This window comes from Salvelinus namaycush, chromosome 4 (assembly GCF_016432855.1).
Source record: "Salvelinus namaycush isolate Seneca chromosome 4, SaNama_1.0, whole genome shotgun sequence".
NCBI classification, from domain to species: domain Eukaryota; kingdom Metazoa; phylum Chordata; class Actinopteri; order Salmoniformes; family Salmonidae; genus Salvelinus; species Salvelinus namaycush.
Window position 1 is genome coordinate 56224315 of NC_052310.1, and position 22253 is coordinate 56246567.

The 22253-nt window shown below is 45.6% G+C and overlaps 1 protein-coding gene across 1 annotated transcript; it reads left to right on the plus strand.

The window, feature by feature from the left end:
• Positions 1 to 266: 266 nt before the first annotated feature.
• Positions 267 to 17542, plus strand: LOC120046636 (collagen alpha-3(IX) chain-like). The gene is made up of 7 exons (XM_038992025.1): positions 267 to 351; positions 486 to 518; positions 4321 to 4467; positions 5235 to 5411; positions 6365 to 6455; positions 15974 to 16051; positions 16361 to 17542. The coding sequence occupies exons 4-7, from the start codon at positions 5295 to 5297 to the stop codon at positions 16567 to 16569; spliced, it is 495 nt and encodes a 164-aa protein (XP_038847953.1). The 5' UTR covers positions 267 to 351; positions 486 to 518; positions 4321 to 4467; positions 5235 to 5294; the 3' UTR covers positions 16570 to 17542.
• Positions 17543 to 22253: the final 4711 nt, after the last annotated feature.

Sequence of the window (22253 nt, forward strand, 5' to 3'; positions counted from 1 at the left end):
GACTACACACACAAACGCACACACACACATCCTGAGTACACACACACACACACATATCCTGTTCCTGGATGAGAAAAAGAAGATGGCAAAGATTTGTGGGCCATCAAAGACTAGTAGAGATGAATGAATGTGCGAGTAACACTGTCCTATAGATCAGATGAATTAGAGTCAAAGAAGGTAGCAAGGACATGCTGTGTTGTGTTTCAGTCCATGAGGACTACATGTTCAGACAGACAGTCTGTGAAAAATAAGTAGAATGTGCAATGGCATTTTAATCATCTGTTTTGTTTCAATTGTATCTTACAGGGAGATACAGGCATTGAAGGGATCCAAGGAGTCAACGGTGCAAAGGTACTTATACTATTGCTTTGTTTTTCATGTATAAAATGTCATTGTGTTCAATTGTTTCTACTTCATCTTGAACAGTATACATGAAGCCCATGTTATCTATCTGTACTCACTCTGGGTTTATTTACTTTCCATAGGGAGAAAAGGGCGAAAAGGGCCCCAAAGGCAAGGTAAATATACTTTACTTGCATTGTAGTGCCATAGTCACATACAGTGAAAGAAAATGGGGACGACAGAGTCATTGCAGAAGACATTTGTAAGAAGAATTGTTGTTAAGTCTCCCGAGTGGTGCAGCAGGCCAAAGAGTCTGATTCAACTCTTTGGCCTGAATGTCAAGCATCACATCTGGAGGAAACCTGGCACTATCCCTACGGTGAAGCATGGTGGTGGCAGCATCATGCTGTGGGGATGTTTTTCAGCGGAAGTGACTGGGAGACGAGTCGGGATCGAGGGTAAAAAGAAAGGAGCAAAGTACAGAGAGATCCTTGATGAAAACCTTTTCCAGAGTGCTCAGGACCTCAGACTGGGGCAAAGGTTCACCTTCCAACAGGACAACGACCCAAATCACACAGCCAAGACAATGCAGGAGTGGCTTCAGGACAAGTCTTTGAATGTCATTGAGTGTCCCAGCCAGAGCCCGGACTTGAACCCGATCAAACATCTCTGGAGAGACCTGAAAATGACTGCAGCAACGCTCCCCATACAACCTGACAGAGCTTGAGAGGATATATATAAAATATATATATATATTTTTTTTTATTTAACTTTTCTTTAACTAGGCAAGCCAGTTAAGAACAAATTCTTATTTACAATGACGGCCAACCAAAAGGCAAAAGGGCCTCCTACGGGGACAGGGGCTGGGATTAAAAAATATATATACTACCGTTCAAAAGTTCGGGGTCACTTAGAAATGTCTTTGTTTTTGAAAGAAAATCTATTTTTTTGTCCATTAAAATAACATCAATTTGATCAGAAATACAGTGTTGACATTGTTAATGTTGTAAATGACTATTGTCATATAGCTGGAAATGGCAGTTTTTGAATGGAATATCTACATTGGCGTACAGAGGCCTATTATCAGCAACCATCACTCCTGTGTTCCAATGCACGTTGTGTTAGCTAATCCAAGTTTATAATTTTAAAAGGCTAATTGATCATTAGAAAACCCTTTTTGCAATTATGTTAGCACAGCTGAAAACTGTTGTACTGATGAAAGAAGCAATACAACTGGGCTTCTTTAGACTAGTTGAGTATCTGGAGCATCAGCATTTGTGGGTTCGATTACATGCTCAAAATGGCCAGAAACAAAGTACTTTGATCTAGCAACCTTTCGGCTACTGGCCCAACGCTCTAACCACTAGGCTACCTGCCGCCCCGTCTTAGACTACCTGCCGCCCAGTCCGACTCTTATGCTGTCAGAGTCTTTCACGTGCCTTTTTGCAAACTCCAGGAGTGCTGTCATGTGCCTTTTTCTCAGGCTCAGGCCGCTCAGGCCACTATCCCCACCTGCTTCAAGATGTCCGCTATCATCCCCGTGCCCATGAAAGGGAAAGTAACTGAACTGAATGACTACTGACCCGTAGCACTCACTTCCGTCATCATTAAGTGCTTCGATTGGCTAGTCAAAGACCACATCACCTCCTCCCTCCACGACAGACTCGACCCTCTCATATTCACCTACCACACTGACAGATCCACGGATGACAAAATCGCCATTGCACTGCAAACTGCACTCACCCACCTGGACAAAAGGAATGCATATGTGAGGATGCTGTTCATCGACTACAGCTCAGCCTTCAATACCATCGTACCCTCTAAGCTCACCACAAAGCTCATGGCCCTGGGACTGAACTTCACCCTATTCAACTGGGTCCTGGACATCCTGACGGGCCGCCCCCAGGTGGTGAAGGTAGGCAATATTACCTCCTCCACACTTATTCTCAACACGGGGGTCCCACAAAGGTGCGTCCTCAGTCCTATCCTGTACCCTGTGTATTTTTTTATTTTTTTATTTCACCTTTATTTAACCAGGTAGGCCAGTTGAGAACAAGTTCTCACTTACAACTGCGACCTGGCCAAGATAAAGCAAAGCAGTGCGACAAAAACAACAACACAGAGTTACACATAAATAAACGTACAGTCAATAACACAAAATAAAATAACAATTTAAAAATCTATGTACAGTGTGTGCAAATGTAAAAGAGTAGAGAGGTAAGGCAATAAATAAGCCATAGAGGCAAAAATAATTACAATTTAGCATTAACACTGGAGTGATAGATGTGCAGATGATGATGTGCAAGTAGAGATATAGGGGTGTAAAAGAGCAAGAGGGTAAGCAATAATATGGGGATGAGGTAGTTAGGGTGTGCTATTTACAGATTGGCTGTGTACAGGTACAGTGATCGGTAAGCTGCTCTGGCAGCTGATGCTTAAAGTTAGAGAGGGATATATACGACTCCAGCTTCAGTGATTTTTGCAATTCGTTCCAGTCATTGGCAGCAGAGAACTGGAAGGAGAGGCGGCCAAAGGAAGTGTTGGCTTTGGGAATGACCAGTGAAATATACCTGCTGGAGCGCGTGCTACGGGTGGGTGTTGCTATGGTGACCAGTGAGCTGAGATAAGGTGGGGCTTTACCTAGCAAAGACTTACAGATGACCAGGAGCCAGTGGGTTTGGTGACGAATATGTAGTGAGGGCCAGCCAACGAGAGCATACAGATTGCAGTGGTGGGGAGTATATGGGGATTTGGTGACAAAACGGATGGCACTGATAGACTACATCCAATTTGCTGAGTAGACTGTTGGAGGCTATTTTGTAAATGACATCGCTGAAGTCAAGGATCGGTAGGATAGTCAGTTTTACGAGGGTATGTTTGGCAGCATGAGTGAAGGAGGCTTTGTTGCGAAATAGGAAGCCAATTCTTGATTTAATTTTGGATTGGAGATGCTTAATGTGAGTCTGGAAGGAGAGTTTACAGTCCAACCAGACACCTAGGTATTTGTATTTGTCCACATATTCTAAGTCAGAACCGTCCAGAGTAGTGATGCTAGTCGAGCGGGAGGGTGCGGGCAGCAATCGGTTGAAGAGCTGGCACTTAGTTTTACTAGAATTTAAAAGCAGTTGGAGGCCACTGAAGGAGTGTTGTATGGCGTTGAAGCTCGTTTGGGGGTTTGTTAGCACCGTGTCCAAAGACCTCGTGGCCTCACACTGTTCCAACTCCGTCATCAAGTTTGCTGATGACACGACAGTAGTAGGCCTGATTACCAACAATGATGAGACGGCCTACAGGGAGGAGGTAGGCACTCTGACGGTGTGGTGCCAGGTAAACAACCTCTCCCTCAAAGTCAGAAAAGCAAAGGAGCTGATTGTGGACTTCAGGGGGAACTAGGCTGTGCACGCCCACATGGAAACCGTGGTGAAGGCACGACAGCGACTTGTCAACCTCAGGATTCGGAAGAAATTGGGCCTGTCCCTGAGGGCCCTCACAGGAGCACCGTCAAGAGCATACTGTCGGGCTGCATCACAGCCTGGTACGGCAACTCCACCGCCGCGGACTGCAAGGTGCTACAGAGGGTGGTACGCTCAGCTGAACGTACTGTACCATTGGTTGCACACTGTCTGCCTTCCAGGACACCTACAACACCAGGTGTCGCAGGAAGTCCAAGAAGATCATCAGGGACACCTTTGGTTACCATGATGACAATCCTGGGGGTGAAATTTCAACCGTAAAACATCCGTTTACGTTGATGACTTTTTCAAATCCAATGTATTTTCAATGTAGATTCCACGTCACAATATATAGACAAGTTTTGTTGAAGCAACCAGTTTGTGCCCAGTGGGTTTTGTCTGTGTGCTCTACTAAATGGGGACCACGTTAGAGGAATTGTAGTTTAGTCCCGGGCATTTAACAACCTATCAGTATGTTGTGGGTGTATTACAGAACATTTCTGTTGATGTTCTGTCTGTGCTTTAGTTTGGAGACGTCGGTGCACAGGGTCCCCACGGCGGTCGGGGGAAGCGTGGGCCAGGGGGCGAGCCTGGACGCACAGGCCCAGTCGGAACTAATGGCATCCGGGGTGATGGAGGACCAGTCGTGTTTCAGGGTCCGCCAGGGCCACCGGTACGTACAGAAAGTGCCATGTTCAGCAGGATCTGAAAAGGTCAAGTAACTTAATTTGTTTTGGGCAGGTGCCACAAGCGTTGGATATCAAAGTAGGCCTTTTTACTGACTGTCTGGGTAAAAAAAAAAAGACGATGCCAGTACCACCTTTACATATACTGTATATGTCTCACATAGTAAAACTCACAAAAGTCACACATGCAATGGATGACTCACCAACAACACCTAGTGATAAGAGAGCCTGGAACCTGCTTTCAATTGTGTTGTGTAAACAGTGGCACTATTGACTGCCATAATTCTGTACTGACTGATCCACTGACTGATCCATTTAAAGCAAGCCACCATATTTCCAACCTGCATTGTGCCAATATGCCAACTATCTTCTGTTTTCCTTGATAAAAGATATATAACAGATACCCTAAACTAACGTCATCAGAGCTGTTCTGACAGACTTAGTCATTATAGCGATTGGCATAGACCATGTGTGGTAACAGTGTCGAGAAGGCTTGTAAATGGTTTCTCATTAATGTTTTTTTTTTGTGACTCACAGCAAGAGTTGGCTGTAAATCTATAATGTGCCTAACAAAAAAATAGTTGTTTGTGTTTCTCTCCATTCATTACATACACTCACCGATTTCCTCACAGAGCCTTGCATGCCATTGGTTGGGCCTGCCCTGTCCTGTAATGTTATATTCCATATCGCATGTCATTGTCCCACTGTTGAGTAATCTCCAAGTAATGGATGCAGTCATGATTTGTTTCCACAGGGCCCAACCCTCCCCGCTCAACACGTAATTGAGGTCTGCAAGAGAGTGGTGCTGGAACAGATGTCCACCTTTGCCAACTCTGTGAAGAGGACATGTGCTGCCGTGTGCCCACTCTACGGGGACGTCCCCTTGGGTGCCCCCGGTCCCACAGGACAGAAGGGAACACCGGGACCTCCAGTGAGTGTCATGTGTTAGAGTTACTATGCTTTGTGGTGTGTGTGTGTGTGTGTGTGTGTGTGTGTGTGTGTGTGTGTGTGTGTGTGTGTGTGTGTGTGTGTGTGTGTGTGTGTGTGTGTGTGTGTGTGTGTGTGTGTGTGTGTGTGTGTGTGTGTGTGTGTGTGTGTGTGTGTGTGTGTGTGTGCATGTGCGTGCGTGTTTTATTATTATCTTAGAAATCCTCTAACAACTGGACACTGTCTGGAGGATGCCAAGAATATTCCTTTAAGCCTCATTACACATATAGGGTGTTTTGCTCAGGAACACTGTTGAAGTGCACACTCCATACATTATTGTGTTTCTGTGTTTCCCAGGCCAAGTAAAATGCTTACATATTGCAAGCGCCAGGAGTAAGAAAGCTAAATTATTTGGCAGTATAGATTGGAATGAAAACATTCAGACTTTCCACGTCCCTGTGAAGACAAAATAAGAAGTCACAGACGAAGCACTTGCTCTGGGTTGAACGGTTCTTGGAGGGATTCACCAGCATCCCTGGAGTGGAAAGCCTTTTCCACATGTATTACGCAATAAGACAGACCCTGTTTAGGTTCCCCAAACTAATGTTTTCTACACTCTTAGAAAAAAAGGGTTCCAAAAGTGTTCTTCTGCTGTCCCCATAGGACCACCATTTATGGTTCCAGGTAGAACCTTTTTGGGTTCCACGTAGAACTCTCTGTAGAAAGGGTTCTAAATGCAACCCAAAAAGTTTCTACCTCCAACCACAGAATCTCTCAGGCTAGTAGAAGTTCATGAAACCACAAATGCATACAAATGCTTCTGTCAAGCATTTTGTTGTGACCTTCGATAACCAGCCAGCGATCAGGAACCACAAATCGTATTGTGTAAATGTCTAACATTATATCTCTGTCAAAGCTCTGCACCTTACTCAAGGCTATAGATTGTTGTGGTTTTAGGGCGGTAATGGTATTGACGGTATGAATGGAGAGATTGGACAACCAGGATTCTATGGGGAGGCTGGAGACACAGGCAAACAAGGACAGCCAGGTGAGAAATACTGTGCAAATGAATGACTGACAGAACTAAATTGATCTCTGCATTTTTTATTTTTTTATTTTATTTCACCTTTATTTAACCAGGTAAGCTAGTTGATTTACAACTGCGACCTGGTCAAGATAAAGCAAAGCAGTGCGACAGAAACAACACAGAGTTACACATGGAATAAACAACTGTACAGTCAATAACACAATAGAAGAAAAAAAATAAAGTCTATATACAGTGTGTGCAAATGACATGAGGAGGTAAGGCAATAAATAGGCCATAGTAGCAAAGTAATTACAATTTAGCAGATTAACACTGGAGTGATAGATGAGCAGATGATGATGAGCAGATGATGGTGTGTAAGTAGTGATATTGGTGTGCAAAAGAGAAGCAAAGTAAATAAAAACAATATGGGGATGAGGTAGGTAGATTGGGTGGGCTATTTACAGATGGACTATGTACAGCTGCAGTGATCGGTAAGCTGCTCAGATAGCTGATGTTTAAAGTTAGTGAGGGAAATGTAAGTCTCCAGCTTCAGCGATTTTTGCAATTCGTTCCAGTCACTGGCAGCAGAGAACTGGAAGGAAAGGCGGCCAAAGGAGGTGTTGGCTTTGGGGATGACCAGTGAGATATACCTGCTGGAGCGCGTGCTACGGGTGGGTGTTGTTATCGTGACCAGTGGGCTGAGATAAGGCGGAGCTTTACCTATCATAGACTTACAGATGACCTGGAGCCAGTGGGTCTGGCGACGAATATGTAGCGAGGTCCAGCCGACTAGAGCATACAGGTTGCAGTGGTGGGTGGTATAAGGCGCTTTGGTAACAAAACGGATGGCACTGTGATATACTACATCCAATTTGCTAAGTAGAGTATTGGAAGCTATTTTGTAGATGACATCGCCGAAGTCGAGGATCGGTCGGATATTCAGTTTTACTAGGGTAAGTTTGGCGACGTGAGTGAAGGAGGCTTTGTTGCAAAATAGAAAGCCGATTCTAGATTTGATTGATCTTAGATGCAGAAAATGTATGTGTCTATATGTTAGCCATTGCTGTTCACCATGGGGTCCGATTCCGACTTAGGAATTAATGCCTTTTCTACACACACCTCTCATACGCACTTTTCAGTATTTGGTATTCTTACCTTATTCAGTCATGTAACGCGCTCTGCATGTGTGGCTACCTTGGGAAATCTTAATTGGGCATGGGACACAAGCTAAGGCTTGATCACCCTTTAGCTGGCCACCTTTGATGAGGGTGTTTAGTGATTAAAGGCCGAAACACCCACTGATTCGAAGGCACACTACTGAGGATGTGTCCCAAAATTGACATCTTAACCCAGTCTAAGAAATAAACCTCCCATGCCACTCTGTCAACATCACGGCAAATCTCATGTGAGTGCATACCATCTATTGGCACAATGGACAGTTTTAACATCTCGTCCCGTGTTTTATGATTCTGATTATCTGGACTTGTCCAGTGACTGCTGTGAAAGGACAGCTGACAACATAGGAAAGTCTGTGTGACAGCTTGGAGAGACAGCTGACCGGAGGGAATAGACCCCAATGGGGCTGTAATGGGCTAGCTACCCATGTTGGCAGTCTCCGACGCTGCTTCAGTATGTTGGAGACACCCGCTAAGTGCTACTGAAAGTCAACAAAGGAACATACCCCTAGAGCCTGCGAGAGCTGGGGCGCAAGATGGCTCAACGACTGATCACACGGCTACGGACCCAGGAATGGAAACGACTACGAGTAGGAACACAGCACATGAGACAACCATAACAGCAGCAGGACACACACTTCAGGTGTGCAGCTGTGGTTGGGAGAGAGTAACATCGGCAAGGGGGTTAAGGATCCATCAAGGGAGGAAAAGGTGCTTGGTAGAGCAGAGACAGGGACCTCGCATTGACCAGTACTTCTTACGAAGCAGCCAGTCAAATCAGTCGAATGAAGCACAGCGACGGGACGCAAACCAAAGTTCGCAGAGCATCAGCACCCCTGTAACGGAGGAGGATAACACAAGCACAGAAATGCCGGTGGATGAACTCACCCAACCACAGAGACCTCTAAAAGAGGAAAAGGTCAAAGGGCACAGACCGAGTGTGAAGTGGCCCAAAGCTGTTGAAAAGAGAGAGTGGGAAACAATCAACAACGACCTGACAAAAATCTTGGAACAACAGGTAGGAACAGCAAAGAAAAAGCTTGAAAGGATGGGAGACATTATCTACCACTACGGAGAAGAGCGCTTTGGAGTAAACGAAAGGAGAAGTGGCAAGACACCACCCGCACCAGCCAAATCTAGGAGGCAGCAAGAGATCGAGATACTTGTCAGAGAGAGAAGGCAGCTGAGAAAGCAGTAGAAGAAGGCCTCTGATGCAGAGAGAGAAGGTCTCATGCTACTCCAAGCAGACATCAAATGTCGGCTGGCAACCTTGCGAAGAGCGGAAAACTTAAGGAAACTTCGTAGGAAGAAGGAACACTCAAGAACACGGTTCTATAAAAAAACCTTTAAGTTTGTCAAAGACCTCTTCGCAAAGGAAAAGTGCGGAATCCTAAAAACTCCAAAGCCAGAACTGGAAGAACATCTGGAAAAGGTCCACCAGGACACGAAAAGGCATGAGCAGATAATCATCCCACATGACATCCCACCTATTCAACCACCAGAATTCAATCTGGACACTGACCCTCCAAAATGGAAGGAAGTAGAGAACGTTGTCCGACGAGCAAGAGCGGCCTCGGCTCCTGGGCCTAATGGAGTACCATATAAGCTCTACAAGAACGCCCCGGATGTTCTACGCTTTCTTTGGAGGCTCATGAGGATAGTGTGGCAGAAGGAAATAATACCAAAGGCATGGCGAAGGGCTGGTGGTGTGCTAATCCCGAAAGAGAAGGATGCGACAGACATCAGTCAATTCCGACCAATCTCCCTTCTCAACGTCGAAGGGAAGATCTTTTTCAGTATAATAGCACAGAGGCTGTCCACTTACCTGGAAAGGAACAAGTACATTGATACATCTGTACAGAAAGCAGGCATTCCTGGTTTCTCTGGTTGCCTGGAACATACTAGTATGATTTGGCACCAGATCCAAACAGCTAAGAAAGACAAGAGAGACCTCTATGTCATCTTCCTCGACCTGGCCAATGCCTTTGGCTCAGTTCCCCATGAACTCCTCTGGGAATCCTTCAACTTTTTCCACGTACCAGAACCCATCACTACACTGGTAAAGGCCTATTTCCAAGACCTGCAATTGTGTTTCACAACACCGGACTTCACAACAACATGGCAGCGCTTGGAAGTGGGCATAATGGCAGGCTGTACAATTTCACCTCTGGCCTTCACTATGGCCATGGAAGTCATCATCAGGGCATCGAGATGGGTGGTCGGCGGTGAGAGAACTAAGGAAGGGCTCCGTCTCCCACCTATCCGAGCGTACATGGATGACATGACTACACTGACCACCACTGCAGCATGCACCAGGCGGCTACTTGCAAAACTGCAGGATAACATCAAGTGGGCCTGGATGAAAATCACGCCAAGCAAATCTCGAAGCATCTCCATAGTCAAGGGACAGCTTAAAGATGTGAGGTTCTGCATTGGAGATGACCCGATATCAACGGTGTCTGAGCAACCCGTCAAGAGCCTGGGTAGATGGTACAACGAAAGCCTCCGAGATAAAGATCAAGTGCAGCAAGTAAGACAGGACATCGCCGACGGACTTGAGAACATCAACAAGACCCTACTGCCTGGGAAGCTCAAGCTTTGGTGCCTACAGTTTGGACTTCTCCCCCGGGTAATGTGGCCACTCACCGTCTATGAGGTCCCAATAACAACAGTGGAGAAGATGGAGCGAACCATTACCTCATACGTGAAGAAATGGCTGGGTGTCCCACGATGCCTGAGTAACATCGGCCTCTATGGCAAAGGGGTCCTTGAACTACCTCTTACAAGTCTAACGGAGGAGTACAAGTGCTCTAAAGTAAGACTTCAGATGACATTGAAGGACTCCAAAGACCAGACCATTAGCAAGGCTGCACCTCCCCTACAAACTGGATGGAAATGGACATCATCCAAGGCTGTGCAGCAAGCAACATCAGCCCTGAGACACCAAGACATTGTGGGGAATATCCAGCATGGAAGAGGAGGCTTTGGCCTGGCAGCAAGCAAACCAACGTTCCATAAGGCAACAACATCTGAACGCAGGAAGCTGGTGGTCGAGGAGGTGCGCAGACAGGAGGAGACTGCAAGAAGTGCAAAGGCTGTCTCTCTTGCTAAACAAGGGCAATGGACGCGGTGGGAAGGCCTGGAGAGGAGAAAGATCAACTGGAGTGAGCTTTGGCAAATGGAGGGAAGCAACATCAGCTTCATCATAAGAGCTGTTTATGATGTGCTTCCATCACCAAAAAACCTACATCAATGGTATGGCGAGGACCCGACCTGCCCCCTCTGCCCAGCTCCAGCGACTCTCAGGCATATAATGACAGGTTGCAAGACCAGCCTCTCACAAGGCCGCTACACCTGGAGGCACAATCAGGTCCTCAAGAGCCTGGCTGCAGCACTTGAGACCAAGAGGAGTGCAACCAATTCATTACCTCCAAAAACAAGCAATCCCGTCAAAACAACAACATTAATCCGGGAGGGACAGAAAAGGCCCAAGCATCCTCCTACAAAGCCAGAAACTGGACACCTAGGCATGGCCCGGGACTGGAAGATGCTTGTCGATATTGGCCAGCAACTCATTTTTCCACCTGAGATTGCTTCTACCAACCTTAGGCCAGACATGGTACTCTGGTCCCCTTCACGAAAGGCTGTGTACATCATAGAGCTCACAGTCCCGTGGGAAAACTCTGTTGAAGAGGCCTACGAGCGTAAGAAACTGCGTTACACAGAGTTGGCAGCAGACGCAACTCAGCATGGCTGGAATGCAAAAGTCTGGCCAGTTGAAGTGGGATGCAGAGGATTCGTGGCTTCTTCCACCATCAGGTTGCTGAAAGAACTTGGAATCCATGGACAGGCTCTGCGGCAGACCGTCAGAGCAGTTTCTCAAGCAGCTGAAAGGCAGCCAGTGGATCTGGATCAAACGGAAGGACCCTTGCTGGGCTATAATTTCATGACCCCCCACCCCCACCTGAGAACCCAATTCAGATCCCTCCAACTTGAGGAGGGCATATGAGGTATGCGGTCAGCTGTAGGGCTGGCTCAGGGAAGAGGACGCCCCTGCCTTGCATAGTCCCGTGGGAAATCTTAATTGGGCATGGGACACAAGCTAAGGCTTGATCACCCTTTAGCTGGCCACCTTTGATGAGGGTGTTTAGTGATTAAAGGCCGAAACACCCACTGATTCGAAGGCACACTACTGAGGATGTGTCCCAAAATTGACATCTTAACCCAGTCTAAGAAATAAACCTCCCATGCCACTCTGTCAACATCACGGCAAATCTCATGTGAGTGCATACCATCTATTGGCACAATGGACAGTTTTAACATCTCGTCCCGTGTTTTATGATTCTGCGCTCTGAATACATTTAATTCAACCACTGAAAACCCTCCCACTTGCTGGCCAAAAGATTTTCATTCAATAGGTTTTTCAGTACATTTATCTTAAGCCATCCCTTTAAATACGGTGTACCTTTTAGTTAGATTTTAGCCCACAGACTTGAGAGAACAGGTCCAGTTATTAGGGATCAATGAAAGAAAGCCATCTATATGCATATTCGTCTCTGTTTCAGCACCAATTGATACTCTGATCTTATACATTATTTAGGTTCAGGAAAGTATTTATGAATCATAAAAAACAGGTTTGGAGAGCCTTTACGCATGAAAGAAAAAAAACAGTGCTTTGATTCATTCTGAAAATTGCCACATTCAGTTCTTCAACCCATGGTAATGTTGGCAGATTAGTACACATATAATTATAATAGGGATAACAGTGTACAATTGTAACGGCTTTCCTCAGTGGAAGGAGAGGACCAAAGCGCAGCGTGGTTAGTGTTCATCTTAATTTAATAATAAATCAAAAAACAGAACACTTCAAATACAAAAAACAAAAGTGAAAACCGAAACAGTTCTATCTGGTGCAGACACACAAAGACAGAAAACAACCACCCACAAAACCCAACAGAAAACAGGCTACCTAAATATGGTTCCCAATCAGGGACAACGATTGACAGCTGCCTCTGATTGAGAACCATATCAGGCCAAACACAGAAAACCAACACAGAAATAGAAAACATAGATTACCCACCCAACTCACGCCCTGACCAACTAAAACAAAAGACAAAACAAAGGAACTAAGGTCAGAACGTGACAGTACCCCCCCCCCCCCCCCCCCCAAGGTGCGGACTCCGGCTGCAAAACCTGAACCTATAGGGGAGGGTCTGGGTGGGCATCTGTCCGCGGTGGCGGCTCTGGCGCTGGACGTGGACCCCACTCCACCATTGTCTTTGTCCGCTTCAGTGACGTCCTTTGAGCGCCGACCCTCGCCGCCGACCTTGGCCTGGGAACCCTAATAAAGGGCCCCACTGGACTGAGGAGCGCCTCTGGACTGAGGGGCAGCTCCGGACTGAGGGGCAGCTCCGGACTGAAAGGCGGCTCAGGACTGAAAGGCGGCTCAGGACTGAAAGGCGACTCAGGACTGAAGGGCGGCTCCTGACTGGCGGGCGGCTCTGGCAGCTCCTTACTGGCGGGCGGCTCTGGCAGCTCCTGACTGGCGGGCGGCTCTGGCAGCTCCTTACTGGCGGGCGGCTCTGGCAGCTCCTGACTGGCGGGCGGCTCTGGCAGCTCCTGACTGGCAGGCGGCTCTGGCGGCTCCTGACTGGCGGGAGGCTCTGGCGGCTCCTGACTGGCGGGCGGCTCTGGCGGCTCCTGACTGGCGGGCGGCTCTGGCGGCTCCTGACTGGCGGGCGGCTCTGGCGGCTCCTGACTGGCGGGCGGCTCTGGCGGCTCCTGACTGGCGGGGGCTCTGGCGGCTCTTGACTGGCGGGCGGCTCTGGCGGCTCCTGACTGGCGGGCGGCTCTGGCGGCTCCTGACTGACGGGCGGCTCTGACGGCTCAGGACAGACGGGCGGCTCTGACGGCGCTGGACAGACGGGCGGCTCTGACGGCGCTGGACAGACGGGCGGCTCAGGCGGCGCTGGACAGACGGGCAGCTCAGGCGGCGCTGGACAGACGGGCAGCTCAGGCGGCGCTGGATAGACGGGCAGCTCAGGCGGCGCTGGACAGACGGAAGACTCTGGCCTGCTGAGGCGCACAGTAGGCATGGTGCGTGGTGCCAGAACTGGTGGTACCGGGCTGGGGACAGGCACCTCTGGGCGAGTGCGGGGAGCAGGAATAGGGAGTACCGGACTCTGGAGACGCACTGGATGCCTGGTGCGTGGTACCGGCACTGGTGGTACCAGGCTGAGGACACGCACCTCAGGGCAAGTGCGGGGAGGAGGAACAGGGCGTACAGGGCTCTGGAGACGCACAGGAAGCCTGGTGGAATAGCCCGCACTGGGCTGTTCTGGCGAACCGGGGACACCATGCGTAGGGCTGGTGCCATGTACACCGGCCCGAGGAGACGCACTGGAGACCAGATGCGTAGAGCCGGCTTCATGGCACCTGGCTCGATGCCCACTCTCAGCCTACCTGGGACACTGTGCGCATCTCTGCATAACACGGTGCATGCCCGGTCGCTCTCTCTCCATGGTAAGCACGGGGAGTTGGCTCAGGTCTCCTACCTGGCTTAGCCACACTCCCCGTGTGCCACCCCCCCAAGAAATGTTTGGGGCTGTCTCTCTGACCTCCTTAATCGCCGTGCCAACTCCATTCGCCGGTATCCCTCCTCACACTGCTCCAGAGAATCCCAGGCGGGCTCCGGCACTCTCCTCGCCGACCACCTCTCTATCTCGTCCCATGTTGTATAGTCCAGATTTTCGTCCCAGGTCCAGGAGTCCTGCGATCGCTGCTGCTGCCCATTACCACGCTGCTTGGTCCTTTGGTGGTGGGTGGTTCTGTAACGGCTTTCGTCGGTGGAAGGAGAGGACCAAAGCGCAGCGTGGTTAGTGTTCATCTTAATTTAATAATAAATCAAAAAACAGAACACTTCAAATACAAAACAACAAAAGTGAAAACCGAAACAGTTCTATCTGGTGCAGACACACAAAGACAGAAAACAACCACCCACAAAACCCAACAGAAAACAGGGTACCTAAATATGGTTCCCAATCAGGGACAACGATTGACAGCTGCCTCTGATTGAGAACCATATCAGGCCAAACACAGAAAACCAACACAGAAATAGAAAACATAGATTACCCACCCAACTCACGCCCTGACCAACTAAAACAAAAGACAAAACAAAGGAACTAAGGTCAGAACGTGACAACAATAGAACACATACAACTATACCCTCGTCTATTGCCATGGAACTGTGTGATGACACGGCCAAGTGTTGTGCCCTGCGTTCAAACTGTTATGGGTTGGTCTGCGCTCAGCTCCATAACAATTTAATTAGCCTACATGTATTTTTTAAATATGATCAACTGTTACTAATGATCCTCAGCAACAACCACATGGCTGTGATGGCATTTATAGAGGAAGACAATGAAGGTAAATGAAGCAATGTAATTAAATGGAATGTTAATGTAAGCTTTACCAACTGAAGGGGGAACTAACAGTAATTTGGCAGTTGAATATGTGTTGTTATTAGGCCTACTGGCGGTCGATACTGATAGTGGCTAATCTTTAACATGATTACTAATTTACCAAGCTCTTATCAAGTTGGAAATTACAGTGCATGGAGAATGGTGTAAAAATAAAGTAGATGCTTACTCCACTTGGAACCATTTGGTTTGCTAGACCGTATTCATGCTTTCTTGTTGGAATTATTATGGAATTAAGTCAAGGTCAGAATACTGCAAATCTGTAGACACACCTCCGCCACACCTTCATTTATTCAATCTCCACCCCAAACGAATACCTGGTGAATAAAACGTTATTCGCATGCTTAAATTCAAGGTCAGAATAGGCATAGAGAGAAAAGTGCATAAAAGCAAAATTATGTTCCATTTACACATGCTTAACTAGGGTTGAAATCGGGCCCATGACAGTATGTTTAGATCAGTCATGACGTGCATCAATATGTATTTGTTTAAAAGTAAACAATAAAACTGGTTCTTACTTTGCCTACGAATATGAAAAGAAATACCATGTCAACCAAAAGTTGAATGAAGCAGATGTATAGCCATAACTAATTATGGCGTTGTGTGTGTTCTTGTGGTGAATTCTAATGTATTGTTTTAGGGCCTAACAATGACGTCACACTTATGGTACATTTCCCCAGCCAAGCTAATGAAATTGAAGAATATTTACAAGGCGTTTTATAAATGTATCCAGCAATGATCTCAGTAACACATGGTTGTTAATCAACATGAACAACGGGTTCCTGTGTACCAGCTCAGTCCCGGGGGCATGCATATTTTGGGGTGGTAAATTCATGGGTTTTCCTGATGTCCTTCATGTTTTGAGAACGTTGTGTCTTGTTTCCAGGTGATCAAGGAGACCAAGGAGACGAGGGAGCAAAGGGCCATGGCCTACCTGGCTATATCGGAGACCAGGGACCAAAGGGTAATGTCACATTTCACATTGCATCCTTTTTATCGTCTGAATAACCATTTACAGCTTATCAAAGAAAATCCAACAATAGCTTTGACAGGCCCAGTTCTATTGTAATTATTATATACTGTAACAACAGATGCATGTTTCTTGGTAAGTAGAAGGGTGCATGTTGAATAATTTCCTATTTCAAATGCAAATGGAAATGTTAAGTCAACATAAAGTCTACTGCAAACTCTCAAAGCTGTGTAGTAGTTGGTAGGTACAATCATTATTTACCCACTATTAGCTAACAGCCATTTCCCCTCCTTTACCCACCAGGCCAACGTGGAAGACCTGGCAGAGCCTTCAATGGCACACCAGGACGAGAGGGCGAGAGAGGCCATGTAGGCCGGCCTGGACTAAGAGGTCACCCAGGACTAAGAGGAGTCCCAGGTGTGTGTCAGACCACTGGGTGCGTTCTGCTAAACAACAACACAACCAACGGATCACATCAGAATGCACCCCAGAGGTTGAGAAGACACCCATAGAGGAAACATTTGTCCAAGCTGCGTGGATGTATCATGAAATGAGGAGTGGGGGAGGGGTGGATTGGGAGAGAGAGGAGATTTTTTGTTAATAAATGTATTAAATTCAAAGTCAAAATGCTTCAATGTAAATATGCATCCAATCTCCACTGTGAAAGACTGAGATTCACCCATTTTACTTTCTTGAACAAATCTGCTGTAGGCCTTAAAACAACATCCCATTCTCATTGTTCATTTGAAAAATACACCAATATCTATATATTATGTAAAAATGCTTTGATTTGAAAGTTTATTTGACACATTTTATTTAAACTGGTCCTAGTTGTCTTCAAATGTCACTGATCTTTATAATAAAAGCACAAAAAATTACTACTAACTTATTTTACTGTAACAATTCCTCCACTGTTTTCTTTTTTATTATGATATATTATTGAGAATATTATATACAAATTCAATACAAAATCAAGTGTACAATTCTTAATTGTAATTCACAAATTGTTCAGCAAAGTGTTTATCACAATTCTGTTGAAGCATGCTAGCTACTTAAATCAATAACAGTTACTGTTGGCCAATGGTTACTGCTATGGCTAGCAGTTACTGTTAGCCATTGGTTGCTCTTTTGGCTAGCAGCTAATGTTAGCCAATGGTTACTGTTATGGCTAGCAGCTACTGATAGCCAACGGTTTGTGTTATGGCTAGCAGCCAATGATTACTCATCTGGCATGCATCTACCGTTAGCCAATGGTTACTGTTATGGCAGCATACTGTTATAGTCGAATGTCTTTTCAAAATAACAGTTTGTGTCAGTCTGTGCCTAATGTCAGTTGTGAAGTCATGCGTTATTTGATTACGTTTTTGTATGCCTTGTTACTAGCAGGTTTAAGTGTCATCCAGAAGGCATAATGTTGGTTCATTATGAAGTAACCAACAAAATGACCTCTTGTAGTGGAAAGATCTGGAACATAAATGTGAATAAAAAAAGAACAGTACACATTGTGTGCCTGTTTTTGTTTGTGTTTCAGGCCTAGACAGTTATCGCATGACATGCATTATTCTATATCTGGTAGATTGAGGCTTGTTAAATTCATGAGTCCCATGTGTTTTATTTATAATTCTGTAATGAAACAATGTCTCAATGCCTGTACATTTCACAAGAAGTTTGCTTGCATATCTTTAAGTGAAAACGAAATCATATGGTTATGATTGTAGACAAACACGAAAACTAATCATAACTCCCACAACATCAACAGGTCTGTTCTCATGTTTGAGAATGAATTAACAGCTGTGTTGGATGTGCAAAATACAATCAAAACATATATTTATCATTTAATGCCTCTTCTTCTTCTTCTTCTCAGATCTCTTTCCTGAGTGTAGGTTAAGGGCTGGATTCAATCCGTATTGCAGAAGTATTGTGGAAGATCCTCGCTATACTGTAGTGATTGAAATTTAAAGGCAATGTTCCTGTGTTCGTTCCTGTGTTCGGTAACTGCTGCATTACCTTTACATTTTAACACGGATCTTCTGCAAAACGGATTGAATCCAGCCCTAACATACAAATGGGTTACTATGTAGTGTACATGGGTTGCCCTGTTCCACATACCAGGCCCATTGGAGTTGAGACAGAAACAGGTCCTGTGGAGGAGCACACGAGGGTCTCTCCTGTCTTCATGTACTGTACCTCTTTACAGTGTGTTTATTAGCTCTCCCTGTGAGAGACCCACATAGGTGGCCATCCTTTTCTCCCATCTTCTTGATGACACCTCAGCTGTAGCTGCAGGCCTACAGCATCCTGGGCTGCAGCAGCGGAGCTCTCCTCTGCTTTGCTCTGTGGGGTTCCTTCATTTCAGAGGATGTTCTGTTCTGTCCTGGCCAATTCTCTCCATGAAAAATCTTGCTACTATTCCACTCAGGAGTTTCTCAGTCAGCCTGATCACTCGCCTTAGCAACGCATCATACTAATCTATGTGGCCAACCGCACAAGTGATCATGTTAATTGCCATTTATTGCATGGAATTATGAACCATTACCACTCCACAGATGCACCGTGCCAATAGCAAGAAGCTGGTTTGTTATTGTGAGGTTCAAATTGAGGGCAGTGATATAAAGGTTTAAAGAGAGGAACATGCTTTATTTCATCTTCAGTTAACCGTGAAGAACCGTCGGAATGGGTTTACATTACTAACAAGCCAACAAAACAAAATCTACCTGTGTTATTGTACAATGACTCCAACATGTCTGAGCCTGGATTATGTGGGCAAAATAGGGAAAATAATATTATCTTATTGATGTCATTAATTATATTAAGATGGAAAAGTGGTCATCGCAAGAGGGAGAGGGTATTCTTTAGTTGGAGTACCAGCCCTTCCATCCAAAGTATACTACAGGCTATGTAAGAAGAGTAGGGGAGATTCTCAATTGAGCAAAAGTCCTATCCTCTCCTCGACTCCTCTGTCCTCCTCCCCTCCTTGACCCGGAAACTGAAAAGTGGGAGAGAGTGTCAGTTTGGCCCGCGCTGAAATCAGTGACATCATCACGTTTTATTAAATAGAACCATGTGTTTATGCCAGAGACGTCCTGTTTTTTGCATGGGCTGTGTGTCCACTGAGCCAGTATCGGCCATTCCCCTATGCGGTACACAGTCGCTTCACGAGATCAGTGTTTGTCAGACGTTAGAGGATTGTCTGAGAGTAACTAGAGTAACTTTTCAAGTTAGAGCGACAGGACTACCAGGGATTTTCTAGTTTTCCAGGTGTTCCCGTTGAAAAGTCATCCATCATGGCAGTGTAAACCACAGATGAACCATTTGTCTAGTGTTGAACTCAGTTGCCAGAAGACTGGCAACAGGTGGGCCCTGTACCACAAGGGTACGCCGAGACATATGGTATCTCAGGTCTGATTCAGGAAGTCTCTGCTGCTTGACTTCAGAACAAGAACATGTCTAATGGATTTTGCAAAGAAACTCTCTGTGCTATATTGGAGTGCTCTGAGCAGCTGGAAGATGGTTGTATGTTATTTCAGGCAATTGAATGATGGGTTTGTGTTTGATGAGTATAACATCAGTACTTGCTACACTTGCTTATGGTGCTTGTGAGTTTTCAGTGGTTTCCTTTAGGATGAGGGTGATGATGCCTTCACTATGGAGGTGATGGAGGCATATCATGTGGAGAAACAGAATCCTGTTCTACACGTCTCTCCATTCCATCAGAGCATGTCCAAGAGGGATATACAGCTGCAAATCTGAGGTGCACCATTTCAGCCTGACATTTACTGTCAGGAGAATTTCAATTGACATGTCATCATCTTGCCGATACAAGTAAGCTAATATTGACTCTCCAAAGTGTTGGGAGGAAATTAGTCTCAATAGTTTCCTGTTTATTAGACAAAGTAGTTCAACGGTTTCATTGGTGCCCTTGAAGCTGTGAAGTCTTAAAAATGTAGCATGTCTGGTCAAGTTTGGGAATGCACCTACGACCTTCACGTTGTCATTTCAGTCACTTACAGTATACAGCTCAGACTATGTTGGTACGTTGAGAACCTACTACAAATGTACTAGCTCACTACAACGTTTTGACCAATCAGATGGTGACCCTTACATGTGAAACACCAATAAATATTCTGTTGGATTATATTTTTCGGGCAATGTACTTTTCGTAGACCACTCTTATGAATTAACAACATTTTCCAGGGCACCACTCAATTTCCTGTCGACTTGACAACTAACTAAAGTTATGCTAGATACTTTATGTAAAATTCCGTCATCAACATTTCAACAAAACAGCCATGTTTCTGACATTATTTATCTCTCTATTAGCATGCTGTCTTCATGGGGTTATGTTAGACATTTATCTTTCATAGATGCCACCCTATCACGGCACAATCATGTCAAAACAGTAAGCAGTGTGCAGTATTTTATTACATCAGCTTTTAACTATTTAGCTCATATGTAACAGCGTGTATCAATAGCGCAAACACCTTTTTTCCTCGAAGAGATGCCGATCATATTTGAATTCATATATCCTCCTACGGTATCTGGACAGCATTTCATGTGCAGTTTATCTTAGTTATTACACTGAGTCTTTGGTTCCCTTAGTAGGTCAGGTTGGGAAGTGATCTTGATGTGTACAATATGTGTATTTTTAGTCTCATTAGATTTACATTCTGCAGGCCTAACATTGTGTCTTCTGGGCGGCACTGAGAGTATTACAGCCTGTACATGTATTCTGAAACTGCCACTGTTAATCATTGCAATACTTAGGTGCAGAAAGCCAAAACGGAGTCTCATTAGTTAATCAGGCCAGGATGCTGCAGAGTTATGAAACTCAAACAGATATGATAAAACGAACGTCCACAACAACATTCTCAACTCATATCAGAATTGGCTGGACATTTTTGATGAATTTCAGCTGTAAGGGTACTAGGAACGGTACCTTTTCACAGTCATTTTTTGCACCTTTTTCTTTGCTCACTTGTAGAAGATGATCTCCTGCTGTCCACCTTGGTAAGTCCCTTCCATGACCACATAATGGGGAGATGACAATGGAGATATGGAGGCCCATAGGACATTAGGCTACAAAGCAATGGAAAGGAACGCATGCAGCCTTATGTATAACACACCCTGGCTCCCGGAACCCTCCAGACTCCATGTTTCTACCCTCACCCACTGTACACAATCCAAACCCTCAGCGGCTTGGAAGCATGCTGTCCTTGTTACTACTATTTTCCCCTGGAACTGACAGAACGGGGCTGTCTCTCAATATTTCTTATCTGCCTCTCTTTAAGCCTGGATAATCGAGAGTGGCTGTTGGCCAGTTAAAAAGTCGGAAAGGACAGAGAGAGGGGGGAGGAACAAAAGAGAGAGCGGGAGAGAGAGAGGGGAGAGAGGCAAAAGCGAGAGAAAGGGAGAGAGGAAAAGAGAGAGCTATAGAGAGAGATGGAAAGTGGATGGAGAGGGGAGGCTTTCACTCATAGGAGGAACATTTGGTGCAGTGCTGAAACTTCCTCCCCAAACCCAGCTTCTTCTTCTGCCTAGAGCTCGCCACGGCTATGGCCACAGAACACCTATGAGAAGGTGACCGCACACACTGACAAGAGGACTCTCCACTAACCTCTGGTAACTTTTTTTTTTTGGGGGGGGGGGGGGTTCTTTTGCCATTTTGTGAAAACTACATTTTGTACACTTGTTGAATTTGTGTCTGAAAGGGACTTTGATGACAATACGTGTATCTACAGTATGCTAAAGAATGTTTCACGTTGAAATTATTAAATTAATAGTTTCTTGTTTGAAAATGGTTTATTATGAAATTGCTTAATGCATTGTAAGGCAAGTAACACCTGTTGGAGTACCTTATTGCATTCTTTTTGGATTTAGGATTAGTATGGACTTTTAGTACAATTTCAATCGTTGACATGCATTTTGTTTCGGTGTGTTTTAGTGTGTTGTAGCTTTCACTGAAGCTTTGTGCTTATCAATGTCTCAATAGATGTGATAATCTACTAGTGTGTAGATTCCTATGATCTGAGCTGCTGCAGTGGCAGACAGCAGGTAGCAAACTGAAGACATTAAGAGGAGTTATCAGTCCCTTGTTTGTCCCACTGTCATATGCAAAGAATGAATGGAATTATTCAACTGAACTTTGCTGGGAGCTCAACTGAACTTTGCTGGGCCTTCGTCTGAGTCTCCTTGTAAA

What these genes read in the sequence shown, in the direction of transcription:
- LOC120046636 (XM_038992025.1), top strand. Translation starts at nt 5,295, where the DNA reads ATGTCCACCTTTGCCAACTCTGTGAAGAGGACATGTGCTGCCGTGTGC. An exon ending in AGGGAACACCGGGACCTCCA is followed by an intron (nt 5,412 to 6,364) that starts GTGAGTGTCATG and finishes TTGTGGTTTTAG; the next exon opens with GGCGGTAATGGTATTGACGG. An exon ending in CGGAGACCAGGGACCAAAGG is followed by an intron (nt 16,052 to 16,360) that starts GTAATGTCACAT and finishes TTTACCCACCAG; the next exon opens with GCCAACGTGGAAGACCTGGC.